The sequence below is a fragment of the Dermochelys coriacea genome, chromosome 14 (genome assembly GCF_009764565.3).
Source record: "Dermochelys coriacea isolate rDerCor1 chromosome 14, rDerCor1.pri.v4, whole genome shotgun sequence".
NCBI classification, from domain to species: Eukaryota; Metazoa; Chordata; order Testudines; family Dermochelyidae; genus Dermochelys; species Dermochelys coriacea.
The window spans coordinates 36,171,559-36,198,234 of NC_050081.1; the positions used below are offsets into that span (position 1 = coordinate 36,171,559).

Consider the following 26,676-nt stretch of genomic DNA (forward strand, 5'->3'; position numbering starts at 1 on the left):
TCCAGACTCCCACTGGCTTCAAATTCCCTTTTTCTCCGTTCCCTTCTTGAGCAGCCTTTCTCTAACCACTAGACCTTGCTGCCTCCCTGCTACATCTTGAATGGAGCCGCTGAGAATGGTGTACAGCCCCTTTCAACCCAAATGATCCTCAAGTCCTTTAACAAATAGTACAAGGTTACACATCAGCCAAATATCCTTCGCTAAGCTCTTTTTTGGGGCAGGGACTTTATTCCCTCTGGAGCTGATGTTTAAAGAAGATCATTCAGGCAAATATTAAAAGTCATCGCAACAAGAAAGAGTCACAAATTCCTATGCTCTAAGATCCTGCTCCGCAAGCCTCAGAGATTAGTGGCCAGGGCCGTCCTTAGCCATACACAGCATACGCGGCTGCTTAGGGCACCTGAAAATTTCAGGCACCACTGGGAGGGAGAGGGTATAGGGGTCTCTGTGCATAACTGTGACTGGGTCCGGGCAGTTCGGTATCCTTTCCTGCCTTGTCCCACCCCCCAGGGCTGTGAGCCTGGGCTGCCGCAGCATCTGTTAACTATGAAGCTCGGTGTGTGTCAGCAATGCGGGGGGGTTTCTTCTGGGGGTCCACGGGCAGTGTGTCTCCAGTCAGGCATAGGGGCACCAGTTTAATAATACTATTTAGGGCCCCATAAATTCTAAGAACAGCTCTGTTAGGGGCCATCCCTGGCACAGAGCTGGTATCTGTAGACTCTTCCTACATCGAAGGAAGGGGTTTTTCCATTGATGTCATTAATTCACCTCTCTGAGAGGCAGTAGCTAGGCTGACAGAAGAATTCTTCCTTCGACCTAGCTGTGTCTACACCGGGGTTAGGTGGAGCTAACTACGGTGCTCAGGGCAAAAACATTTTCACATCCCTGAGCAATGTAGCTAGGTCAATCTAATTTTTAGTATATAAGAACATAACGCCCATACTGGGTCAGACCAATGGTCCATCTAGCTCAGTATCTTGTCTTCTACCAGTGGCCAATGCCAGGTGCTTCAGAGGGAATGAACAGAACAGGGCAATCATCAAGTGATCCATTCCCTGTTGTCCATTCTCAGCTTCTGGCAGTCAAAGGCTAGGGACACTTAAAGCATGGTTGGGGTTGCATCCATGGCCATCTTGGCTAATAGTGATCGATGGACCTATCCTCCATGATAGACCAGGCCTTAATCTCATCGCTTCCCTGGTCTCTGTCTTCCTGGAAAGGACGCAGCTGTTTAATATCTATGCCCCCTTTCCCAAGATGCATTGCTGCCCACACTACAGCTCCAGAATCCCTATGGGTTTTCCGCTTTAGCAGGAGAGACGGGAGGGGAGGCTGAACCCAGGATATGAAGATTTCATGGCAATTGGGAGTGGGCAGAAGCTGAAGATGGACAGCTCAGAGATGGTGCTCATATGGGTAACCATAACCCAGCGTCTGTCATGTCAATTACCAGCTGGAGGCATGAAGGTTTCTAGCCTTGATGCATATTAAGAATTGCGCAAGTCACTCGAATCAGCAAACACACTGGTTTTGATTTATACAAGAGAAAAGGGGGGGGAAGTTGTTCATTGGGATGTTTAACCTCCTTCCCCCACTCATTCACCCCATAGGGTAATGATTTGGCCTAATCACTTCTTCCCAAGACAAGGAGAATTTCTTGCAGCATAAAATGGAGGGGGGAACCCCAAATCTGCAGCCATTTCATATGAATATTCAACAGCTGAGAGAAAAGGGACAACATTAGAGAGCATGTGAGATCTCTGTTTGAGAATGAATGAGTAAAGGGGTCAAATCTGAGAAGAAAGTTGATCAGAGGGGGGTTAACATCCTCCTTTTCTTCATCCACCATGTGGGATGAGAACTCATGCCAGCTGGTTCCCTCCAAAAGCAGATGTTGCTGCAATTTAAAATGGGAGGGGGGGGAAGACCCCAAAGTGAGAGAGTTTCTTTCCCTATATTCAGCAATTAAAGTGAAAAATGGCCAAATCTGGGGGAATTTTAGATCAATATTCCATAATTTAGTGGGAATGGTGCCTGACTTGAGGAGTACCAAAATGGAGGGAAATTTCTATTGATATTCAATAAAGAGAAAATCTGAGGAGATTTTAGATCACTATTTGGTAATTAGAGAGAAAAGAGGCAAAATCTCAGCGGAAAGTTGATTCTAATGAGTTTAACACCTTCATTAACCCCATCCACAATTTGGAGCAATGATCGGCGCCAGCTGCTTCCCTCCAAATGCCGAAGTAGGTGTGGTTTAACCTAAGAAGGGGGAAGAAGCCCCCAAACTATCCATATCAGAGAATTAAATAGAAAAGGGGGAACATTGGTGAGTTTTTTTTAGACCAATATTCAATAAGAGAGAATCTGAGATATTTTATATGGGGGGGGGGAAGCAGGGGTGTGGTCTCTACAGGCTGGAGCTGGTGCAGAGAGATGACTCTCAAATGCCCACATCACTCCATCTCCTGCATGCAGAGCCACCTTTGTCCATGGACGGAGCCAAGGAAGGACATAGTGAGGTGCCCAACTCTGTCCACCAGGCCTCGACATGCTCTTCTGCATTCTGGGGCTCATGGTGAGTGACCTCTGGTTTCCCAGTCCCAGCGCCATGTGTGGACACGAACAGAGAGATTAAAATGCAGACCTCCTAGATGGGAAAGGCTCCATAGCCCATTGCCTGGCCCCCTGACCCCAGAGAGAACCAAGCCAGCCAGTCCCAACTCATTTCTCTGGCTCATGTCCTCTTACTCCAGAATAGCCTCCCCAGCACCCTCCTTAGGGTCCTGTGCCCATCCTTGTTCCGCAGCGTGTAGATCAGCGAGTTCAGCATGGAAGCGATGATGCCATAGAAGAGGGAGACCATCTTGCCCAGGTACTGGGAGTAGCTGGACAGAGGCGGTAGATACATGAAAATGGCCGTGCCGTAGAAGAGCGATACCACAGCCAGGTGGGAGGCACAGGTGCTGAAGGCCTTGAGCCTGCCCTGGGCCGAGCAAATCCTCAGCACGGCAGCGACGATGTAGCCATAGGAGACCATGATGAGGCCCAGTGGCAACAGCAGGAAGATCACACTGATAGCAAAAGCCTCGGCCTTGTTGGCAGAGGTGTCAACACAGGCCAGCTTGAACAGGGCCGGCAACTTGCAGAAGAAGTCGTCCACCCGGTTCCCCCCACACCAGGGCAGCCGCACGGTCAGGATGGTCTGCAGCATGGAGTTGCTGAAGCCGCTCAACCAGACAGTGGCCGCCATTTGCAGGCAGAGGCAGCGGCTCATGATGATTGTATAGCGCAGCAGATGGCAACGTAGCGGTCGTAGGTCATGACGGCCGGCAGGAGGCACTCAGTGCAGCCCAGTGAGAGGAAGACGTAGAGCTGGGCCACACAGCCAGCCCAGGTGATGGACTTGTGGGTGCTGCGGAAGTTCACCAGCATCTGAGGAATGGTGCTGGTGGTGTAGCAAAGGTCCAGGAAACAGAGGTTACTGAGGAAGAAATACATAGGGGTATGGAGAATGGGTTCCAGCCACAAGACCACAATGATGGCCAGGTTCCGGATGTACAAAACCAGAAAGACCACAAAAAGCAGCATCTCCAGGCGTGGTTGGTCAGAGACCTCCAAAAGGATGAACGCCCACTCGGAGTTCCCATTCCCTCTTTCCTCCTACAGGCAGAAGGGACAAAGATAAGAATGAAAGGAGCCCCAACAGCCATACACAAGGGGGACACATTCAAGGGTAGCTGCATTTGCTCTGAATGAACCATGCCCACTTGTGAAAAAAAGAAAAGGAGGACTTGTGGCATCTTAGAGACTAACAAATTTATTTGAGCATAAGCTTTCGTGAGCTACAGCCCACTTCATCAGATGCATTCCCGATGCTCCGGGGGGGCAGGGGGCTGCAGGTCAGGAGTGAGGGGCACCGGCAGAGCTGGGGGCAGGGGGGTGCGAGTCAGGAGTGAGGGGCGCCGGGAGAGTGGGGGACAGGGGGCTGGAGGGGCAGGGGCTGCGGTCGGAGTGAGCGGCGCCGGGAGAGCAGGGGGCTGGGGGGGGAGGGGGGCTGCGGGTCGGGAGTGAGGGGGCGCTGGGGGCAGAGGGCTGGGGGGCAGGGAGGTTCAGGTCGGGAGTGGAGGGGCGCCGGGAGAGCTGGGGGGTAGGGGGCTGGGGAGGGGCAGGGGGCTGCGGGTCGCGAGTGAGGGGCGCCGGGAGAGCTGGGGGCAGGGGGCTGGGGGGGCAGGGGGCTGCGGGTCGGGAGTGAGGGGCGCTGGGAGAGCGGGGGGCTGGGGGGGGGGGGCAGGGGGCTGCGGGTGGGATTTAGGGGGCGGCGGGAGAGCGTGTGGCGGGGGGGCGGTATTAGGGAGCGGGAGGCGGGGCTGGGAGAGCGGGGGGGGCTGCGGGCGGGAGTGAGGGGCGCCGGAAGCGGGGGGGGGGGGGGGGCCAAAGGGGGGCATGGGCTGCGGGTCGGAGTGAGGGGCGGGCCGGGAGAGCGGGGGTCAGGGGGGGCGGGGGCTGCGGTCGAGGAGTGAGGGGCGCCGGGGGGGGGGCGGGGGAGGGGGGGGCGGGGCGGGGGGGAGGGGCGGCGGGGGGGGGGGCGGGGGGGGCGGGGGGGGGGCGCGGAGGCTGGGGCGGGGGGGCGGGGGGGGTCGAGGGCGGGGGGGGGGCGGGGGCGGGGGGCGGGAGCGGGGCGGCGGGGGGGAGGGGGGCGGGGGCTGCGGGTCGGGAGTGAGGGGCGCCGGGAGCGGGGCTGGGGGGGCGGGGGCGGGGGGCCGGGATGAGGGGCGCGGGGAGCGGGGCGGGGGGGGCGGGGGCTGCGGGTCGGGATTAGGGCGCCGGGAGAGCGGGGCGGGGGGGGTCGGTATTTAGGGGCGGCGGGAGCGGGGGGCTGCGGGTCGGGAGTGAGGGGCGGCGGGAGAGCGGGGGCTGGGGGGGGCGGGGGGGCGGGATTTAGGGGCGGCGGGAGAGCGGGGGGCGGGGGGGAGGGGCGCCGGGAGAGCGGGGGGCGGGGGGGTCGGTATTTAGGGGCTGGGGGGGCGGGGGCTGCGGGTCGGTATTTAGGGGCGGCGGGGGGAGCGGGGGGCGGGGGGGGTCGGTATTTAGGGGCGGCGGGGGAGCGGGGGGCGGGGGGGAATGAAGGGAAGGGCAGGGGCTGGGGGGAGCAGGGGGCTGCGGGTCGGGAGTGAGGGGCGCCGGGAGAGCGGGGGGCGGGGGGGTCGGTATTTAGGGGCACCGGGAGAGCGGGGCGGGGGGGAATGAAGGGAAGGGCAGGGGCTGGGCTGGTGACACTCTGCCTCCCGCTTCCCCTCTACTCCTCTGGAGGACTAGAAGACGCTCTATCCCCCGCCGGTCCCCAGTTGTCTGCTCCGAACGCTCGGACACGTGGGGGGCCGGGGTGGAGAGGAAGCAGCGCAGCTGTGGGGTGAGGGGGGCACAAGGAGAATTGATTAAGGGACAGGGATCAGCCCTTTTTAAGGAGGCGGGGGGGGGGATAATCAGGGGTGGAAGATTTATTGAGGAGTCCCCTGGAGGGTTGGGTGGTGGGGAAGGGTTGGGGCTGAGGAGGCATGGATGGGGTGCGGGGAGAGAGAGAGAGAGAGAGAGAGGGGGGGGGGGGATGGGGAAGTATGGGATGGTGTTGGGGCAAGGGAGTAGGAATTGGGGTGGTAAGGGGACAGGGGTAGGGTTGGGGTGAGAGGGGGCTGGGTGCAGGGAAGGTTGTGGGTGTGTGGTTATGGGAGGCACTAGGGGCACCTGTGGGGGGGTAGGAATTATGGGTACCGGGGGTTGTAAATTGATGCAAGTAAACATGCCCCCCACGCATCCCGGTGCCGGAGGGGTTGGGGGCCTGGCTGAGTCCTGTGGTAGCTCAAAGCGGCGCTGGTCAGGGTGCCGCAGGCCACCCAGCTAATCTGGTGGCTTTTCTCGCAGGCAGCCATGGAGCTGGGCACCTCCTGTTTCCAGGCAGACCTGGACTTCTGCCCAGAGTGTGGGACCATCCTGCCCCTGCCAGGCGTCCAGGACAAGGTGACGTGCGTGCGCTGCTCCTTCTCCATTGACGTACGAGGTGAGGGTGGCAGCATCACACCCCACACACATACTGGCATTTATCTAGGGGGGCTGAATTCCCCTCTGTCCACTAGTGAAATCCCTTGGGGAAAGGATGGGGGGGCCAGTGCGTTAGAGCAGGGCACGCTGGAAGTCAGGACTCCTGGGTTCTATCCCCACCTCTGGGAGGGGAGTGGGGTCGAGTGCTGGCCCTCTGAGAGACAAGTCTCTGAAGTGCGTTAGTGCCTCTGTCTAACACTCACGTCCCTCAATAACGCTCTTCCTCTCCCTGCACAGATTTCGAAGGGAAGATGGTCCGGTCATGTGTCGAGTTCAACCAGCTGGGCTCTGTGGCTCTGATGATCATGGATGACGGGCAGGAGGTCAAGGGACCCATGGTGAGTGGGGATTTCTGTGGGTGGGCGGGAAGGAAAACACACATCAAGAGTCTCCTAACATCCTGCAGCAGGAAGTCCCACCGGAACATTATCACCTGACCTTGACTTATTTCCCTTTTATCCCAGTGGAGGAGTTTTTTGCGGGAGTGGGAGGGAATCTTCATTCCATGGATTTGACTCTGCCTTGGTGATCCTTTCAGATTGACAGGAAGTGCCCCCAGTGTGGTCACGAGGGCATGGTCTATCACACTCGGCAGATGAGATCAGCGGATGAAGGACAGACCGTCTTCTACACTTGTGGCCAGTGCAAGTAAGGCTCCATCCCTTCCCTACTGCTCTCGTGAGATGGGAAAGACGGGAAAGTTATTGCCCGCAGGGGAAGAGACCTGTCCCCAGGTGACCTAGATCTCAGCTGTATTTCCTCATCAGCTAAACCGATCCAGGTTGTTCCCTTAAAATGAGATATCACGGTTAGCCCAACCCCCCCAAAAACCAAAGGGAACACCCAGAAAAATAATAGATAACTGTGCTTTCTTGTTGTACAAGGTGTACACAACGTGGTCCCAACCATTTCAGCTAGTCATATTTATAGGATGTTTTTATACGGTTACAGAACTCTTCACTAAAATCCAACCCACCCGTTTGTCCCAGTTCCTTTTGTTCTGTACCTTTCCTTATCTTTTTTGTGGATACTGACATTCCAGGTACCGGTCTGTGAAGGGGCCTCCCTAGCTTGCACACGAGGCGTGTATCTTGATTTTCCTATCTGCTGATGCTAAACGCTGGGTGGTGTTACTGCAGGGTATTGTGGGATGTAGCTTAGATTTTTCCCAGAATGCTGGTCACTCGCGCTAAGCCAGGCCTTGGTATAATGTGGTTCACGCTCACCTAACATCTGTGCGTTGGCTGATGTCGGACTGGGTGCATACGGGGCAACCAAGATTTATTGATTAAAAACCAAAGTGGCCTAAGAAGTTGGACGGAGGCTTCTTGTGTGGTCTGGATTTCTACACGAAGTGCAGAGGGAAATGCAAGAACTCCCCCACACAGCCCTGCCGAGCTGAATCCCCACCTCTGTGCAGGGTTCTTCGCCCTGTCCCGGCTAAGGCTTCCCTCTGGCAGACACGCCCTTCACGCTCCAACCTTCCTACCTGGCTGCTACTCCCTGAAGCCTTTCCACTCCTAGGAGCTTGGGGGAGTCTTTGGACTTGTCTACGCTTGAAACGCCTAAGCTGCAGGAGGGGTTCTCCCATCGGCTCGGGGAATCCACCTCCCCGAGAGGCGGTAGCTAATTGAACGGAAGAATTCATCCACCAGTGAAGCGCTGTCTACGCTGGGATTTAGGTCAGCTTAACCATGCTGCTCAGGGGGGATATTTTTCACACCTCTGGGCGACGTAGCTGAGTAGATCTAATTTTCCAGTGTGGGGCAGTTCGTACAGTCCTGCTGCCCACCTTTGAGTCTCTCCTGGCTTCCTTCCTGGAGTGGCCCTTCTTAGCCACATGCCCTGCCTGTCGTGTGACGTAACTCATCAACCTAAGTGGAGAAAAGGAATAAAGTGGGTCGGGATGGGGCTGGCGTCCTCTATCTCCTCTTAAATGGAACCCCTGGTCACCCCCAAAGAGCAGCTTATGGGGGATCTCTATCCCCAGAGGGATTAGGGATACTGAAAGGGAGGAAAGCTTTCCCACAGCAGTGTGTGGTCTCCCTGTGACTTTAGCACCATCCTGCAGCAGGCAGTTCCACAGATCAAAAAAGAAATGAAAAAGTAAAAGCTTCTGCAAAGGATTGACGCTTGGCTTTTGTTGTGCACAGGTTCCAGGAGAAGGAAGACTCATGAATGGAGCAGCACGGGGGGCAGGGGGTCATGGACAAGAGAAGACTAGGTGTAACACCCACCCTCCTTTACCCAGAACAACTTGCCTTACCTCCTAACAAGATCCTTTTCTTGGCTCAGGCCCAGGTTGACCTATGGGCTGACAGCCGCCACCACCACCCAGCGTTCACTGCCACTGGTGCCTGCAGCACAATGAAGCAAAGGAGGGGCACGAAGACAACCCCAGCCCTGCCGAGGTGACTCCCAAGGGTGTAACCATTGGGGATACCCCATCCCCGTTTCACATCCCCTAGGGGAACCCCAAGTCATGAACCCCAGGGGATGTAGATCCATTTGTGGAGAACTCAAGACTATTTAAAGCTGCCCTGACAGTTCTGATGCTGGACCCCAGCTGCTGCGTTCTCCGGAGAGAGCCTGTTGGTGTATTGTGCTTTGGGGGGGACGATAAGGGGGGTTTTCTCCCCTCTTTCAGGATCATGGGCTCTGGGCCCATGGAGGACAGAGCAGCTGGGGAGTCCTGGGTGCATATTTCCGGCCAACGCAACAACCCCCTCTTCCTAGGAGAAGTAAATAAAACCCTATTTTGTACATGAACCCTGCGTGTGTCACTCTCCCTCTGGGTCTAGAATCACAGATATGGGGGCCCCGTTGTGCCGGGCGCTGCCCAGACACACGGAGAGACAGTCCCTGCCCCAGCTGAGAAGGCCCCCTTGTGCCAGGTGCTGCACAGACACAGCGAGAGACAGGCCATGCCCCAAATTGCAGCCAATTGGTGGGAGGGGGGATGAGCACAAAGTAAAAGGACTTGCCTAAGGTCCCACATAGAGTCAGGGGCAGAGGCATGAATTGAACCCAGGTGTCCTGAGTTCCCTGTTAAAACATTCCTGTTCCCCCAGGGCTCCCACTGTCCCTGCTACTGTCCCTAGTGCTGAGGCTGGCAGAGCCTGGCCCTTCAGGACTGGCCCCCCATTCAGTTCTTCCTCCCGTCACCCCCTCCATTCAGGACTGTCTAGAAAGGGCTGGAGACAGTGGTGGGTAACAGCTGCCTCTCCCGCCCATGTGCTGGCTTGGGGCACCCATTCCCGCCACGCTGCTCCACATCAGAGATCTTCAGGGATTCCCCCCCAGCCCTCCCCCATTCACACTCCCTCATATGGCTCCCTGCTTTCCCCTCCACACCCCTTGCCCCCACCTTTCCCCTCAGCCCCCCATGGCCTTCCCCTCCCATATTCCCTCTTCACTTAACTCCCCCTCCCACAGCTCCCCATTTTCCACCTCCCTGTTCCCACTGAAACCCTCCTTCCCCCTCCTCAGATCCCCACATAACCCCCCACCTCAGCCCCCCCTTTTGTTCCACACAGGCCTTGTTCCACCTCACAGCTGCCAAGTGCACCCCTCTCCTCCCATGTGCTCCTCTCCTGAATCTTTCCTCCTTCTGCCCCCTCCACAGCCTTTCCCCACATGATCGTACCACTCAGCCCATGGTCCTCCACTTTTCCCTCCCCTTGACCGCCCCAGAGCCTCCCTTCCCCACATAGTCCTACTTAGCCCTGCTCCCTGTATCTCACCCTCTGAGCCTGCCCACTTCCCCCTTTTGCTCCCGCAAGACCCACAACTGTATGCTCCTCCCCTTATGCCCCCCACTCAGTCCTCCCCTCACAGTCCCGCTGTCTCTATGATTTGTGTTCCCCCTACTGTATCTCCCATACTGCCCCCCCCATGAACTCCTCCTTTCCCTTTGGCTGCCCCACTGAGCCCCCCCCACGGCCTCTCAAGCCCTGCCCCCAGCTGTATTTATGCTTCCCCCATGCCCCTCAGTCACTGTCCTCTCACAAGACAGATCCCCACCCTTTTCGTTCTCTCCACTGTTCCTCTTTCCCCCCAGCTTCCCCCATGCCTGCCCCACTCAGTTCCTCCCCCGCAGCTGTATCCCCTAGCCCCCCTCAAGCTTGGTGCCCCCTCACTAAGCCCCCCCTTTCCCCATGTGCCCCCCACAGAGGCCTGGCCCCATTGAGTCCCCCTCCCCTTTGTGATCTGCCATGGCCTCCCCACTCAGTGCCTGCCCTCCAACTGCATCCCCCTTCCTCCTGTGCCTGTCTCAGTCTTTGCCCCCCCACTGAGCCTCCCCTTTCCGCATATGTCCCCCCACTCAGCCCTGGTCCCTCCATTGGGCCCACAGTCCCACTGACCCTCCCGGTATCCCTCTCCCCCCCGCATGTGCCCCCAATGGTTCCACTGAGCCCCCCACTTTCCCTATGCCACCCACATGTGCCCCCATAGTGCCACTGACTCCCGCAATGTGTTTCCCTTCCCGTATACTGCACAGACCCACTAAGTCCCCCACTGCATTCCCCTGTGCCCCCACGTGTCCCCCCTAATCCCACAGAGCCCCCCACTGCATTCCCTTTCCCCTATACCCTGCACATGTGCCCCCCATAGTCCCACTGAAACACACACCCCCCCGCCGCTGACCCATCACGTGATGGCTCAGGCTGCCGCCCCGGGGGGCCTCCCCCCCCCCGGCTTGGACATGACTCAGGCTAGAATTCTCTCCCGCCCCCTTTTTGTGGCCGCGCATGCGCGCCGCGCCCCTGTACGGCGGAAGCGCGGCGCGGAGAATTCCCTTCCTCCCAGAGCCAGAGGAGCAGGGGCGGGGGACAGTGTTCCGGGAACTCGCACCCGGAAGCGGGAAGTAGCGGGCCGCTGGCCGGAAGTGGCGTGCGGCTGGGGGTAGGAGCCGGGCGGTCGCTCTCTGCGGGCGGCTGGGAGAGCCGGGGGCAGCCGCAGCAGCAGCCGGCGGGAGCGAGGCAGGGGCGGTGCGCGGCGCAGACTCTTCCCCCCGGCAACCGCGGCCGCGGCGGGCGGGGGCCGGGCAGCGCCATGGCAGAGGCGACGGCGACGGCCACGGCGGCGGCCGGTGGGGGGGCCGCCAGCACCACCGTCACCGAGACCGTGACCGTCGAGCCGGTGAGCGGGGCCGGGATCGGGGCCCGGGGGGCGGGGGTCAATATAAAATCCCCGGATTTGGGGGGGCTACAATAATTGGGAGCGGGGGGTTAATGTAAAATCCCAGGATTTTTGGGGGGGCGGGGGCTGGTTAACGTAAAATCCTAGGATTTTTGGGGGGGCGGGGGCTGGTTAATGTAAAATCCCAGGATTTGGGGGTGCAAATTTTGCAGAAGTTAATATAAAATCCCATTGGTTTGGGGCAGGTTTATTTAAAAAAAAAAAGGGGGGGATGTAAAATCCGAGAGATTGGGGGGTTGTATATATTTGGGGGGTTCATATAAAACCCCAGAGATTTGATGGGGGGTAATATAAAATACTGGGGTTTGGAAGGGTTTATAACATGGGGGGCAGGTAAATATAAAATCTCAGGGACTTGAGGGTTTTGTAAATTTGTTTTTTTTAAAAAAGTATAAAATCCCCGGATTTGGGGTTGGTTTTTGTTTTTGTTTTTTGGGGGTTTTTTTTGGTAATTTTAGGGTTATGAAATCTAAGGGATTTGGGGGGTTGTAAATTTTGGGGAGAATTTAATAAATAATCCCAAGTATTTGGGAGTTTTATAAATATTTTTGGAAAGCTTAACATAAAAAAGTCAAGGTTTTGTAAGGGGGGAATAACATAAAAACCACAGGAATTAGGTTTTTTAAAAAAATAATAATAAAGTAAAATCCTGAAGGCTTGAAAAGCGAGGGTTGCCTGTCCATTTGTTTTAATTTCGGGGAGTGGGGTGATGGTAAAATCACAGTAATTTGAGACATGACAAATTTGTGGGGCTAATAGAAAATCATGGGAATTTAGAGGTTCTATAAATTTTGGGGGGTTAACACACAATCACCGGGCTGTGTACATTTTATTTACATTTGGGGGTGCTTAGTATAAAATCATGGGGATTAGTGGCCTTTTTTTTAGTTTTGGGGATTTCATATAAAATCAAACAGATATGAGGATTTATTTTGGGGGTTAAAATCATGGGAAATTGGGTGTTTTAATTTGAGGGTTTTTTAAAAGGTAGAATCAGAGGGATGTGGGGTTTTTTGTATTTTGTTTATTTTGGGGGGTTAAATATTAAATCACAAGAACATGGGGAGACTTAATATAAAATCATGGGGATTTGGGCTTGGAGACTTTGAAAGTCTGTGGGATCGCAGGGCGGGGGGACCGTGGAGGGAAAATGAGGATTTGAGGGGAAACCACGCATTTTTGTGTGGCTTGGATTTTCACCATTAAAATCAAATGCGGTTTTGATTAAACAGCCCCGGTTCTCTCTTTTAGATGCTGGGTGTTAACTAGCAGTGGAGAGCGTTTGTTAAAAAATTCATTCAGAGGCTCCCAAACTGGCCCCCTGTCCCCACCCACATGTGTCCCCGCTGGGCACTTCCGTGAGCTCTGTACCCATCATGGGCTCCACAGCATTGGTTGTCACAGCGACCATGATGCCAGGGAAGCCATGGTAACTGCAGAGTGTGGGAGTCACAGTAACGGTTGTTGTGAAAGGGGGGTTGGCGGTTGCCTCGGCAACCATCCCAGCGACAAGAGGGCATGGTACCCACGGTGACACGGCCATCTTTATGGCGACTGCAGGAAGTGGGAGTGGGGCAACCATCCTAGTAGGAATGGTGACGCTCGTGGTGGCCGTCACAGCGATGACTGTCTGTGGTAGCTATGGCAGCAGCAGGGTGTGGCACTTGTGGTGCCCATCAGACAGCACAGGGCGAGGGACACAGGGAACATGTCTGTCCTGGCAGCCATGGAACATGGTAACCACAGCTGGAACAGGGCACGGTAGCCATGGAAACAGCAGGGCGTGGGAGCCACGGTGCCCGCAGGGGGTGGTCCCCAAGGCGGTGGTGGAAGGGACATGCTGTGGAGCCGGGCAGCAGCCGGAGGCATTGTGAGAGGGTTTGTCTGACTCTCACAGGAGAGCGCCCCCTACTGTGCCCCTGTCCCGCTCCCTGCAGCACAGTGCCCCCTAGTGCCGCACTGGGGCCAGCTCTGCCTGCCAGGGGAGAGCACCCCCTTACTGAGCTCCCCACCCCGTTCCCTAAAGCATAGCGCCCCCGACTGTCCCAGGTCTCTCCGTACTAATCCAGCCAAGCCACCCAAGGTCTTTCGCCATGGGTCATCTGTGACCGGCCGTGGTCTGATCCCCCACTCTCTCTCCTCTCCACCCCACCCCACCCCATGGCCCGCAGGAGAACCGCAGCCTGACCATCAAGCTGAGGAAGCGAAAGCCGGATAAGAAGGTGGAATGGTCGAGCGACACAGTGGACAACGAGCACTTGGGTCGTAGGTCATCCAAATGTGAGTAGTCGGCTCTCCCCTTCCAAGACTCCTCCCCCCCCCCCGATCCAGGTACAGAGCCATTCGCCACAACATTCAGAATGGGGAGCGTAGTGGGGGCTAGTGGTTAGAGCAGGGAAGGCTGGGAATCAGGACTCCTGGGTTCTCCATCCCTCCCCTTTCTGCTTCCACATGCTCAACACCAAACTCTTCGCCTCAACATTGCTGATGGGTCCCACCCCCTGAGCCAGCCAGTCCCCCGGCCCTGGGGCTGGATTGCAGCCAGCGCCCCCCAGAGGGGAAAGACCCTGTGTCCCCCTCCTCACCCCCCCAAGCCAGCCAGTCCCCACCCTGGGGCCCAATGGGAAGAAAAAGGCCCCATTCCGACTGATCCTCTCAAGTCCCCCAAAGGCCAGAATCACACTGTCAGCAGCTCCTGCTAACGGCGTGACGACGTCCCCTCCCTGAGGAATGGAGCCCACAACTCACTGGGCTCAGCTGTTTTGCAGAGGGACATGGCCACCTGGGGCTTAACGGGCCGGGGGGAGCGGCGCACGCGCGGGAGAGGTCAGTAAAGGACCCCCAGGTCTCCTGGCCTCCGCTCTGAGAGCCCCAGGCAAATGGTGGAGACACTGACAGCCTGGGCTGGCCCCCACCCCACCCCCCCAGGCCGGGCCACGGGGCTGGGTGCAGGCTGACAGCTGGGGGGCTTCTGACTCCCTCTGTCTCTCTCCATCTCCCCCCCCCCCCCGCCATGGCATCACGCCCCTCGCTCTCCCCTCCCCCACCCCCTTATTCCTCCCCTGTGTCCCCCCACATCCCCCTCTAATCTCCCCTCTCCTCATGGCCCTCCCCTTCTAATCCTCGGGCTCCCCCACATCCCTGTCTAACCTCCCCTTCCCCCATGGTCCCCCCACATCCCCTTCTAACCCCCCCCCGTGGCCCTCCCCACATCCCCTTCTAACCTCCCTTTCCCCCCCCATCGCGCCCATCCCCATGTAACCTCCCTGCCCCGCCCAGGCTGCTGCATCTACGAGAAGCCGCGGGCCTTCGGCGAGAGCTCCACAGAGAGCGAGGACGAGGACGACGAGGGCTGCGGCAACGCCCACTGCATCCGGGGCCACAGGAAAGGGGAGCACGGGGGTCGGGGGGGCAGCGGCTCCAGGGGGGGCAAGGGCAGCCCCCGCAAGGCCGAGGCGCCGGGCCAGGACCACGCTGCAGCCATGCAGCACTGAGCCCCTCCACCCCCGCCGGACTGACCGGGGGACGCGGGCCTGTCCGTCTGTCCGTGAGCCTGCTGGCCTGCGAGCTGCTGTCTTCGGCCGTCCCGCCCAGTGCCCCGGCGGGGAATGTACCGAGCCACGGGCCGGCTGCGTCTCTGTGCTTCTCCATTAAACGTCTGTCGGTGACCACGAGCGGCCACGGCCTGCTGCTTTCTGCCGGGGGGGGCGCAGCTCTGCCGGTGCCCCCTGCTCCTGACGTGCTGCCCCCTGGGCTCCCCCCCTCGCACCCCCCACAGCTCTGCCGGTGCCCCTCACTCCCCAACCGCAGCCCCTAGCCAGCCCAGCCCTGAGCTCCAACCCCTCCCAGCTCTGCCGGCGCCTCTCACTCCTGACCCGGAGCCCCTCACTCCTGACCCACAGCCCCCTGTCAGCCCCACCCTTCCCTCCCCAACCCTGCCGGTGCCCCTCACTCCTGACCCACAGCCCCCTGTCAGCCCCACCCTTCCCTCCCCCAGCCCTGCCGGTGCCCCTCATTCCCGCCCCACAGCCCCCTGTCAGCCCCGCCCATCCCTCCCCCAGCCCTGCTGGTGCCCCTCACTCCTGCCCCACAGCCCCGCCCATCCCTCCCCCAGCCCTGCCGGTGCCCCTCACTCCTGACCTGCAGCCCCCTGTCAGCCCTGCCCTTCCCTCCCCCAGCCCTGCTGGCACCCCTCACTCCTGACCCGCAGCCCCCTGCTAGCCCAGCCCTCGGTTTCTCTTCCCTCCCCACAGCTCTGCCAGTGCCCCTCAATTCCCCCTATACCCTCCTCATCACAGACACAGCTCTACCAAGGCCCTGAAATAGAAGCTTTAATCACTGTTATTTTCCCTTTCATAGCTACAAATGGTGTTTGATCATAAAACGTTTACAGTGTCCTGGTAAGAGGACAAACAATCTTTGGCTGTGGCCTTGTTTTCTTCCATGCTTCTTCCTGATGTATAAAGGAGGCTTGTCGGATTTTACCTGGAAAAGGTGTGTTTTTTTTTTTTTTCCTGCTTGATTTTTTTAACACTAGAAATCTAGGTGTCGTCTGTCCTGGAAGTCTCTCTAGGTGACTAAAGAACTGGGGTGTTTACAGCAATGCAGATCCCCCTGAAGACAAACACGCTACATTGATTTGTGTTCAAGTGAACGCTCTTTCTTCACGTTTATCTCAAACACCCTCAAAACAGCTGAGAGCAAAACTGTCATTGTGAAAGAGTCCCTGTTTCTGAATCCCCTTTCCTTATGACCTCTCCTGAGCTGCCTCCTGGTTCCTTCGAGGTAACCTCCAGCAAAACCGGGAAGACAAGATGTGGACATCCTGTTATTTTCTAAATTAATAAGAAAAATTATCACCTGTCCCCCGCCAAATAAACCCCTCACCTTGAAAGCTTTCTGTATACCTCATAACGGGCATGAACTTGACGCTTGATTTCCACATACCCACGCTCTGTGGTTTACCTTCAATAAATATCCGTCCCAGTGAAACAGTCCTTCAGCAATGAGTTACACAGATCCACTGTGTGTCATATGTGGTGGTATTTCCTTTCCTTAGATGCTGCTGTCGTGTGTGTAGTGACTCTGCGTGTAATCTCCCAGAGCTGGGAGTGAGGTCTTGTGGTTAGAGCATGGAGGTTGGGATCTAGGACTCCTGGCAGGGGAGTGGGTCTCAGAGTAAGAGCAGCATGTTTTCATTTAGCCCTTTTTGTGCTCGTAAATGCCTCACTTTACCCTCCCATCTCTGCATCTCTTCTTTCCCTGATCAGCTGGTATTGGGGCTGCTTCTACCTGAACTTTCTGCTAGCTCTGACAGTTAGACACTGTGTCCACCAAAGGTGGAATGTCACAGCTAATATGCCTCTATTCTCAATCCAAAGGCCTCCAGCAGATCATACATCTGCAGTGGAAATGCAGCCACCTCTGGAGTGGAGCACAGCCGCTCTGTAGCGGAATCACTGTGCAGGGGTTGATGGCCAATGTGGAAATGCAGCCAATTCTGTGGTGGGGGATGGCAGCTGGGTGACAACCAGGCAGCAGTACAAAAGAGGAATTGCTCACTCTGCCCTGAAAGGCAGCTGCCTCTGGGGTGGGGCACAGCAGCTGGCTCACGTGGCCGCTTTGCAACAGTGAGGAGAGACAGATGCCGTGGCCCGAGCTGATAGTGGGCCAAGGCCCTGAGGCGGGAGCAACAGCTGTGGGACTTTTGTCACAGGTGCTAAGGGGCATGGTTTTGCTTCATTAAATAACTACAGCCTGAAGCAGAACAGCGCCCCCTCCAGGCAGAATGGGGGGTTGTGAGCAATGCTGAACAGGAGTGTTTCTGTCAGCTCTTTCTTCAGTGGCTGGGTTGGGGGGCTGGGAGGCAGGACTCCTGGGTTCTCTTTCATACCAGCGTCTGCTGTTGAAATCTCAGCCGGCGCACAGGGATGGCTGCACCCAACCCACTGGCAATCCCAGAAAGACCAGGGCAGCGCGGGCCTGGGTGCCCCCACTCCGTCCCCTTGACAGTCCCCTCTGTGTGGCTGGTGGGCAGCTGAACGAGGGCTGCCGGGCCCCACCTGGGGACACCATGCTCCCAGGATCTGACTCCTTGCTTGGGAAGTGGAAAGACGCAAAGAGGAAGACACTGGTACGCAGGGCTGGAGCCGTCGGGCGCTCCCAGGTGCCCACCTACCCCGAGAGCCGTTGTGTCCAGCCTTGGGGCAGAAGGGGATAACAGAGGCAGGATCACACGGTGCACTGGGGCAGGGGTAGCTCTCCTCCACATCAGCTTTGTCGCCCTCTAGTGCCTGCCCCGTATACCAGCTTCTGGGAGCTGGGTCAGCGGCTCGGGCGTTGCGGGGAGTGCGAATGAGCGGCCGCTTTCCTCCCGGAGCAGCAGAGGCTCCCGGATCGTCGTTCCGCACCCGGGACCCGGAGGGGACTCCCAACACTAGCTGGAAGGAGCTGGAGCCCTGCCCCAGACCTGGCTTCATCCCAGCCCCTCTCACCTCAGCTCCTGCTGGTACAGGCCCAAGGCTGGGGTAATGGGAACAAGCCAGGTGGAGCTGCCCACCTGCCCGCAGCCAGGCTGACGGGAACTCCCAAGAAAAACAGCCTGGAAGAGGAAAGCTGTCATTATCCTGGCATGAGCTGGCCCCCAGGGACGGGATACTGTGCGTGCAGCAAAGAGTTGCCTTTTATGGAGGAATTCCCCGAGAGTTTTGCCAAGCGGTTGGGGAGGTCAGAGAGACTCTAGGACTCCTGGGTTCTCTCCCCGGCTCGGGGAGGGGCATGGAGTCTAGTACGTTAGAGCGGGTGGGGCTGGAGCCAGGACGCCTGGGTTCTATTCCTGGCTCTGGGAGGGGAGTGGGGTCTAGTGGGTTAGAGCAGGGGTGCTGGGAGCCAGGATGCCTGGGTTCCATTTACTGTTAGTCATTTCCCCTCTCTCAGCCTCAGTTGATTCTCTTGTTAGTGACTCACCTCCTAACTGTAAATACTTAGGCCCAGAGCTTCAAGGGGTTTGGGGCCCCTCTCTCCCACTGAAACCAATGAGAGTTAGGGTCCATGCTCATTGCTATGTTCCCGTGCAGCGTGCAGCCCTTAACCGCTGACCGCTTGCAGCAATCCCAGGCCTGCTGTCTCCGTCTGGGGGCAGTGCAGGCACCAGCTTGTCTGATTTGACTCCAGCACGCAACTCTGTACTGCGGCACTGAGGGATGTTGATAATGAAAACAGCCAGCTGTGTGAGATCCAAGAGCCAGCGAGTACAGCGAATGGATCTGCCCGGCTACATATTAAACAAAATCATAACCATGCTTTCTAGCGACCAAACGTAACCAACTAACCACATTTCCCTTGCCCCAAAGGGCTTTTGCCCAAGTTTCAGGACGATCCTGTTTTTTCATGATGAATCACGCTGCTCAGTTATTTCCTAGGTGCATGGTAAAGGGGTGGCATCCCCTAATATCCCCCAAAGTTCAATGTTGGCCCCTAGTCAGGATCCCTCCTTCCCAGTCCATTCTCCAGTGCCACCTCTCCCTGGGGCCTTTGTATGTAAATGGAGCGCTCGTTGTGTTGGCTGACTGCAGAGAGAGGTGATTTTGCTGGCATTGGTTGGCAGAAACTAGTTTGTGAGCTCTGCTTTGCCAGCAACGGTCAGGACAGATTGTCAGCAGCCATCCGAAACGCCTCAGCGAGTGTCTGTGCCAATACCTCATGCCGCTATTCATGACCCACATGGCCCGCCTTTTCATTTAACACCTCCCATGACAGTCTTGGGTGAGTCAGGTGGCACATGCCAGGCGCGGGAAATTCTCTTGCCCGCTGGCATAGAGGGGTTTCGGGGGCACACCACGGTCTTCTAAAGAAAACCTAAGAGCGAAGGACTGGCTGGCTCATGTTTCCTAGATCACTTTATTTTTTCCCCTTGTGCTCAATAATAATAATTAATGATAATTCATCACAATAGAGGCCTCCACTGGACTAAATACAAAGTTAGCAAAACAAACTTCAGGGGCAGCCACACAAGAATACAACACAGCTGCGGCAGAGAGCAGCAGGGAAAACTCTGGTGAGACGAGAGAGCAGACGGCATGAAAATACTCAGTGGGGTAGGGGACCGGGATATGGGCCGACCTCATCTGGCCCCAAGCTGCGGCAGGGGGGACTGGCTGGTTCGGGGACTAGGATACAGGGCCTTTCCCCTCTATGGGACACTGGCTCAGATCTGGCCCAGGGCTGGCTGGCTCAGGGGGGCAGGGAATGGGACATGGAACCTTTCCCCTCTAATTTTGTCCCAGGATCTGATCTGGCCCAGGACAGGGAGACCAGCTGGCTTGGGGGGTTGGTGGGGAATGGGACATGGGGCCTTTCCCCTGTATGGGGCGCTGGCTCCAATTGTTAGCCCCAGACTGTTCTTCTCAGCTGTGCTCTGTAAGATGGGCCAGTGGGTCCCATTTCTTCTGCATCTGTCCCCAGGGCTGATCCACCAACATTCAGCTTGTCCCAGTCCCCCGGAGGGGGGACCCCTGCAGGCGCGGGACTGAGGCCTATCCGCAGGGAGCCACTGTATGGGCCTAGCTCTGCTGCATGTGGCTGGAGGAGACACCCTAGCTGCCCGGCATGGCCTGGAAGCACGTTGAATCTCTCAGTGGTTGTCCGGGAGCCAGGGCTGCTCTCCAAGGCCCAGGTAGACGGTCCTGATATTGTCCAAGAGGCTCAGGTCAGAGTGGACGGTTTGGGAAGGGTCCGGCGTCACGTTAGCTGCAGAGAGAGAGGGAAGGTATGGGCGATAATCACCTACAGGCTTGTTATGCTAGGGACACTTTCCCAGTGCTGAGATGCAGCCACCTCTGGGGTGGGGCAGTTGGGGAACAGCCCCCAGCAAGGCTGCACAGGGATTGTGCACCCAGCGCTGAGATGCAGCCACTCCTGGGTGGATGGGTGGGAACAGCCGCATAGAAATGCTTCCTTGGGGTCATTCACCAGCACAGAGATGCAGCCATCTCTGGGGTGGGAGGAAGCTGCAGCATGACACTCCACAGGGATCACTCACCCAAAGCTAAGATGCAGCTACTTCTGGGGTTGGGGAGGTAGCTGCAACATGACACTCCACAAGGATCGCTCCCTTACAGCTGAGATGCAGCTACTTTTGGGGTTGGGGAGATAGCTGCACCGTGGCAATCCACAGGGGGATCGCTCCCTTACAGCTGAGATGCAGCTACTTCTGGGGTGGGGGCACTGCCGCTGGTTAAGCGCTGCTCAGAAATTTAGGACAGGGAGCACAGAAGGATCTTGTATGTAACGGCAACAGTTGGGAGAATTCATGGCGGTGGAATTAAATCGGCTTGAATTCCATATCAGTAGCCTGGCTTTGAGGGGAAAGCAGCTTTAATAACCCTGAGCGGCTTTATGGCCGAACGGCATCAGGGCGCCCACGAGTGTCGCACTGCAGAATTGGGGTCAGTCAGTGGGAGAGGAAAGCGCCCCCTACTGAGCTTCTGTCTACTCCCCATGGCACAGGAATTGCTTGTGCCACTTTCACCACACTCCATCACTGACCCTGGACCATCAGCTGTTGGCACTGCCTCCCCTATTAAGCTCCCTGCCCTATACTCTAGGGCCGGAGGTCCCCCCATGAAGGGTGTGCTTGGATTGTGGCCATTCCTCCCTGTCACACTCACACCTGGGGGAAATCATAGATCGGGGCCTTGGGGGCAGGTGAATGGTGGCCGGTGATAGTGCCATCCGTGCCAGGCCCTGTGCCCGCTAACTTACACCATGCAGGAGAAGAAAGGGGCACTCACTATCTGCAGATTTTCCCGACACCCTGGTGGAGAGAAGACAGAGAGAGACGTCATTAGACTCAGGGTAGAGTGGGCCATCCGCCATGGGAGAGGAGCTGTTGGACAGAGCTGGGGAATATTTTTCAGTAGAAACTTTTTTGGGGGGAAAAAATGCAGATTTGGCAAAACTACCGTGTCGTGGATTTGCAAGTGTTTCGCCAAATTCTTCATTTTGGAAACTAAAGTCAAAATTCATGTCAATTTTGCTGAATTGTTTGTGTCGAGAGAAAAACAAGCAATTTCCCTCCCCCACTCCCCCAAATTGTGTCAGTTTAGCTGGACTGTTTATTTTGGGGGGAGAAACAAATTTCCAAAGGGAAAAAAGTGTCAATTTTTTGGTAAGAAACAACTTTTCACTTCTTAAGTTTCTTTCCTTTTATTTTTAATAAAATTCAAAAATAGTTTTTAAAGGGTCATAATTGAAATGCAATGTTTTGCTTGCCTCAGAATGATTTTCCCCCCACACTTTTCGCTTCACCGAACATTTCAAAAACTTTTGGTTTCCACTCAACCCAAAACAAATTGTTTTTAAGTTTTCAAAAGGGCTAAAACGGGTGCCAGTTTAGCTGAATTGTTCATTTCAGAATTTAAAAAATCTAATTAAAAAAAAGCAACAAATCCACAACAAAAAACCATAAACTCCACGTTTCAACATTTTGGTTGGAAACGACACTTCATTTCATATATTCCTTTCTTTTTCTTTTTTAAAAAAAATTCCAAACCAAGTTTTAAAAAGGTCAAGATGAAAACAAAATGGTTTGCTCGACTCAAAATGAATTCCCGTCCCTCCCTACAGACACACTTTTTGCTTCACCGAACATTTAAAAAACTTTTGGTTTCCACTTGACCTGAAACCATTTTTTGGTGGACTGTTCAAATTTGCTCATGAATTCCAAACTCCATTATTTGCCCAGCTGTGCCATTGGATCCCAGCCTGTTAGCCAAGAACGTTTCCTTCAGTTTATTCTCCAGGACCTCATCCACTCGAGGGATTAGCCTGAGGCAGGACAACTCCACTAGGGCTAGGGCTGGCTTGTCCCCTCCTGTCTATTCTCCATTTCTGCTGCTGGTACTCCACGTCCCCCAGGGATGCTGCACCTGCACACACCCCGTGAATCCACAGGAACTCAGAGCCCCAGACCAGCAGCCCCTGGAGACCGGAGGTCTCTGTATTGACCCAGAGGGGGCACAGCCTGGACGCCGATAGAGAAAACACCTAGCACAACTCCCAGATGGGTCTCAACTCTGAACCAGCTCAGTGATGAAGTCTCATAACTGCTCTGGAGAAACTGAAGCACAGAAAGGGGAAGTGAAGGAAGAGAATCCCCTTCCTTCCCCCCCACACACACTCTAACCACTAGACCCCACTCCCCTCCCACAGCTGGGGATAGACCCCAAGACTCCTGACTCTCAGCTCCTCTCCTATAACCTACTAGACCCCAGGCTCCTCCCACAGCTGAGGATAGAACCCAGGAGTCCTGGCTCCCCAATCAAAGGCTAGAGCCAAGCAAGGGCCATGCCCCATTAATTCCTCTTTCTGGGGCTGCCAATTGGGGCATATTGGTGGATCCTAAGATACCAGCTCTAATCCCCCTAGGAAAGGCACCCAGGGAAAAAGCCAATGGGATGGGAATGAGGGCTGAGGAAGAGCTGAGCCCAAAGGAGGCTGCCTAGATATTTTACAGCTCAGATCCTCAGCTGCAGGAGAATCCCATCTTCACTCCCAGCTGTACGGGGAGTATGCAACACAGCTCCAGTTCCACCCACCTGGAGGCACTGTTCAGGCATATAAGCAACACCCAGGCTAAGGGAGGTTATGTGGTAGCCCAGGGCCTACCCAGAGCCCCCCTTTTTGCCCATAGAGCAAGTGGAGGGGTGGAGAGACCATAGTTTCCCTCCTCCACCCAGGGCCTTATACATAAAAACCAAATCCACCCACGGGACTCAGCAGAGATGCACCTGCCCCTGAGACCAGCAGATGAAGCCAAAAAAGATGCCAGGAGGGCTTGGAGGCCAGCTTCAAGCTATGCCTGTCGCAGTGGTGTCTGTCCAGGAGGCCATCAAGAACAAGCCATGGTGTCATCCCACCTCCATGCTAGGGACTAGGGTTTCATGGATGGCGGGTATAATAGGCCAGGGGGCCAGAAGCGGCGGGGTAGGGGTGGGGCCTTAGGTGGAAGAGGAGGAGCTGGGGGGCTAGCCTCCCCAGAGGGGAGGTTCATGTGTGACCCATGGGGGCTTTGTCTTCTACAGGCGCCCATTACCCCCTACCCCCCGTCCTGATTTTTCACACTTGCTATCTGGACGCCATAAACCCAGGCGGTAACAGTGTGTGAGGCTGGGTCCAATCAGGCTCCGTGCCCTGGAACAGGGTCAGGAAGATGACAAAGGGGAAATGAGCCTGCAGGGGAAGGGGGCGAGGGGAAAGCTTGGCCGGGGAAGAGGCGCTGGGTTTGCTGGGCCCGGCCCAAGCTGCCCAGGGCATGTGGTTGAGGCGGGCGTGCCCAGACTGGCTGGTGCCAGGAGGAGATATTGACGTGGCCGCTCGTAAATTCCAGGAGGGTGAGTGGGGCTGGAACGGCTCGTGCGTGCGGTGAGCCGAGGGCTGTGATGAGCCGGGGAAGGATGCAGTGGGACTAGCCGGGACAGTTGTGCAGGCGGGTCGCGGTGGCTGATGACAGGATTCCCACATGCTCCGGGGGCTGCTGATTAATTCACGAGGACAGGGCCCCATGGCGCGGCGTGTGTTTACATTCCTGGCCCGCTGCCACTGCCAGGTAAACAGCACGTGGGCACCAAGCCCAGCCGCGTGTGCAGTCACGTGCTTGCAGCAGGGGAGGGCTGGGAGCCAGGACTCCTGGGTTCTATCCCCAGCTCTGGGTGGGCAGTGAGGTCTAGTGGTGTGGCGCTGTCCCATTGTGCCTTGGCTGGTGCTTCCCCCATCACCTTTAAGGCTGGATGGCTTGGAGGGGGAGCCCCAGTACCCAAATGGAAACCACAGCTAGAGACTTTTTCACTAGCCCAGTGACTCTCAACCTTTCCAGGCTCCTGTCCCCCTTTCAGGAGGCTGATTTGTCTGGCATACCCCTAAGTCTTCCCTCACTTCAAAACAACAAAATCAGACATAAAAATATAAGCGTCACAGCCACTGTGAGTGCTGACGTTCTCATTTTTACCATAAGAAATCAATGGGAATAGAAACATTTCAGTGTATCGTCTATAGAGCAGGATAAACCAGTCACTGTCTGTATGACACTAGTTTTTCCTGACTTCGCTAGTGTTTTTTATGCAGCCTGTTGTCAAACTTGGTTTATATCTAGAGGAGCTGATGTACCCCCAGAAAACCTCGGCATACCCCAAGGGGTACGCATACCCCTGGTTGAGAGCCACTGGGTGAGTGGGTTAGAAATGAAGGGGGTCGGGCTGGTCAGTCAGGATCTTGGATGGGTCAGGTCCCCTTGACTATATTTCCATTTCCCCAGGGACCGGGGTGGCTGCTGGGCTACTCTGGGAGGCAGTGAGAGGGGTCCTGTGTGTAGGGAGCACTGAAATAACAGACCCGTAACCTTCCCAGCCTGCCCGCCACATAATGGACACCCTGCATGGGAATTGGCCTATCATATGGGGCCCATCTAGCCTGGTATCCCGTCTCCCTGCCATCCACATCAGACCAACGGGGCCCATTCAGCATCCGTTAGCGGCCCTGCAGTGCATGCCTCCGAGGGAGCTGACGAAACCTCCCCCAACAGTGCACCTCACAGCGCAAAACCAGCCCCCGAGCAGGGGGGTGGGGCGGGGCGCAGCGGTAACTGTTATAGCCCTCACAGGAGACCCAGCTGTAGCAGCTCCTACCTTTAGCCCCGAAGGTTCTTGGTTCAATCCCCAGCATTGGCCCGTTGCAAGCAGATCAGCCCCCGGGCAGGGGCTCCTAGCCTTCCCCCCCCGCCCCCAAAACCTCTGTGTTCCCCCTCCCAAGTCTCTGGGTGGCTCCTCTTCTTCCATATCAGCAACCCCCATGGAGGGGAACTCTACGCTCCCTCTCCCCACAGCAAGGTTCCCAGTTGCCCCCCTCCTGCATACCGGTGGCTCTGGGGGCACCTGTTCCCTCATTTCCCACCCCCATGGCAAGGGCTTTTATGCCCCCAATTCTCCCCCACATAGTAAGAGCTCTGTGTGTCTCCATACCAGATGCTTCCAATCCCCCCCCCAAAACAGGAGTTCTTGGCACCCTCTTCTCCCCCCCCCATGGCAAGGGTGTTGTGTGCCCTCCATTCTCCCCTCCCTGCCCTCCAGACCAGGAGCCGCTCTAGGAATTATTGGGGGACAGTTCTCCGGCCTGTGATCTACAGAAGCTCAAACCAGCTGATCACAATGACCCCTTCTGACCTTGGAATCAATGAATCACATCTCCCCCCAACCTCCCCCCGCCCATAACAGGAGTTCTGTGTGCCCCCCCTTCCCCCATGCCAAAGTCTCCCTTTCTCCCCCCACTCTCCATACCAGGGTCTCTGTGGACCCCTCTTACCCACCATCCCAGAGTCCCCCAGTCTCTCCATGCCTGTATTATTAAAGAAAACAACACAGCAACCCTACCAAAACAAGACACTCCCCTGCACAAACATCTCTCCTGTGGGGGGCATGGGGGGGGGCTGGGAGAATGAACAGCCGGTGACAGACGTGTCGGTGCATCAAGTCATGCACGACAGTTAGGTGCTCCGCTCCCCAGCAATGAGAGCAGTACTGGACCCTATATTATAATCATAATAACCCCTCGCGCGTGTGCTTTTCATCTTCAGAGCTCAAAGCGCTTCGCAAAGGAGGTCAGGATCATTAGCTCCATTTTAGAGCTGGGGAAACTGAGGCTTGGGAGAGTGGCATGCCCAAGGCCACTGGCGGAGCCAGAAAAAGAGCCCAGGGGTCCTGTGGCCCAGCCCGGTGCTTTGTTTCCCAGGCCACCTTCCCGTGCACAGATAAGAATCCTGCAGCAGGGCATCCCACGAGTTAACCAGCCACCTACCTGCCCCTCTGGCATGACCGACACCGGGATCCAGGCGCCGCGCCGCCAGCGGCGCTTGGGGACCAGGGCCTCCTGGGCTGTCTTGGCGTTGAGGTTCTGGGCGATCTTGACCTCCACGGCCAGTTTGACGTGGGTGCGCAGGCTGCGGCGCTCAAAGACCTGCTGGCACTGGGGGCAGGACAGCACCCCCGCCCTCTCCCGTTCCCACTGGCCCATGATGCAGGCTCGGCAGTAGCTGTGGTCACAGTCCAGCAGCACCGGGTCCTTGAAGGGACCCCTGCAGATAGGGCAGATGATGGAGCGCTGCAACTCTGCCACCGGTCCCCGGCCTTCCATGGCTCCTTTCCCTTTGCTCGAGCGACTCCTTCCCCTTTATGCAGGGTGTGGGCGGAGAGGGAGGAGCTTCACCCCGGGGATGGAGAGGCTCCAGATAAACATCCCCTTGCGTAACCGGCTGGTTCTTCCACTCCGCCAGCTTCTCTCCCTGGCAGGAATGTTACACAGGTAGCATGTGAGCTTGACTGGTTC

General features: G+C 56.7%; 4 protein-coding genes and 1 pseudogene across 4 annotated transcripts; 2 read left to right on the plus strand and 3 right to left on the minus strand.

Moving 5' to 3' along the window:
- LOC119842653 overlaps nt 1-26,676 on the minus strand; it is a 1,040,433-nt pseudogene that overhangs the window by 225,774 nt on the left and 787,983 nt on the right.
- Nucleotides 1,074-3,730, minus strand: LOC119843361 (putative olfactory receptor 2B3). The gene is given in 2 exon segments (XM_038372603.2): nt 1,074-3,297; nt 3,300-3,730. Coding segments are annotated over 2 exon segments (852 nt in total). The 5' UTR covers nt 3,592-3,730; the 3' UTR covers nt 1,074-2,737.
- POLR1H (RNA polymerase I subunit H) lies at nt 5,261-8,868 on the plus strand. Its single transcript, XM_038372628.2, has 5 exons — nt 5,261-5,413; nt 5,923-6,058; nt 6,337-6,437; nt 6,638-6,747; nt 8,253-8,868. The coding sequence occupies exons 2-5, from the start codon at nt 5,929-5,931 to the stop codon at nt 8,275-8,277; spliced, it is 366 nt and encodes a 121-aa protein (XP_038228556.1). The 5' UTR covers nt 5,261-5,413; nt 5,923-5,928; the 3' UTR covers nt 8,278-8,868.
- Nucleotides 10,895-14,975, plus strand: PPP1R11 (protein phosphatase 1 regulatory inhibitor subunit 11). Its single transcript, XM_038372625.2, has 3 exons — nt 10,895-11,241; nt 13,473-13,581; nt 14,581-14,975. The coding sequence occupies exons 1-3, from the start codon at nt 11,155-11,157 to the stop codon at nt 14,793-14,795; spliced, it is 411 nt and encodes a 136-aa protein (XP_038228553.1). The 5' UTR covers nt 10,895-11,154; the 3' UTR covers nt 14,796-14,975.
- On the minus strand, nt 19,174-26,549 carry LOC119843379 (RING finger protein 39-like). The gene is made up of 3 exons (XM_038372630.2): nt 26,149-26,549; nt 21,064-21,115; nt 19,174-20,049 (listed from the first exon to the last, which is right to left on the minus strand). Exons 1-2 carry the CDS (start codon nt 26,482-26,484, stop codon nt 21,092-21,094), a joined length of 360 nt encoding a protein of 119 aa, XP_038228558.1. The 5' UTR covers nt 26,485-26,549; the 3' UTR covers nt 19,174-20,049; nt 21,064-21,091.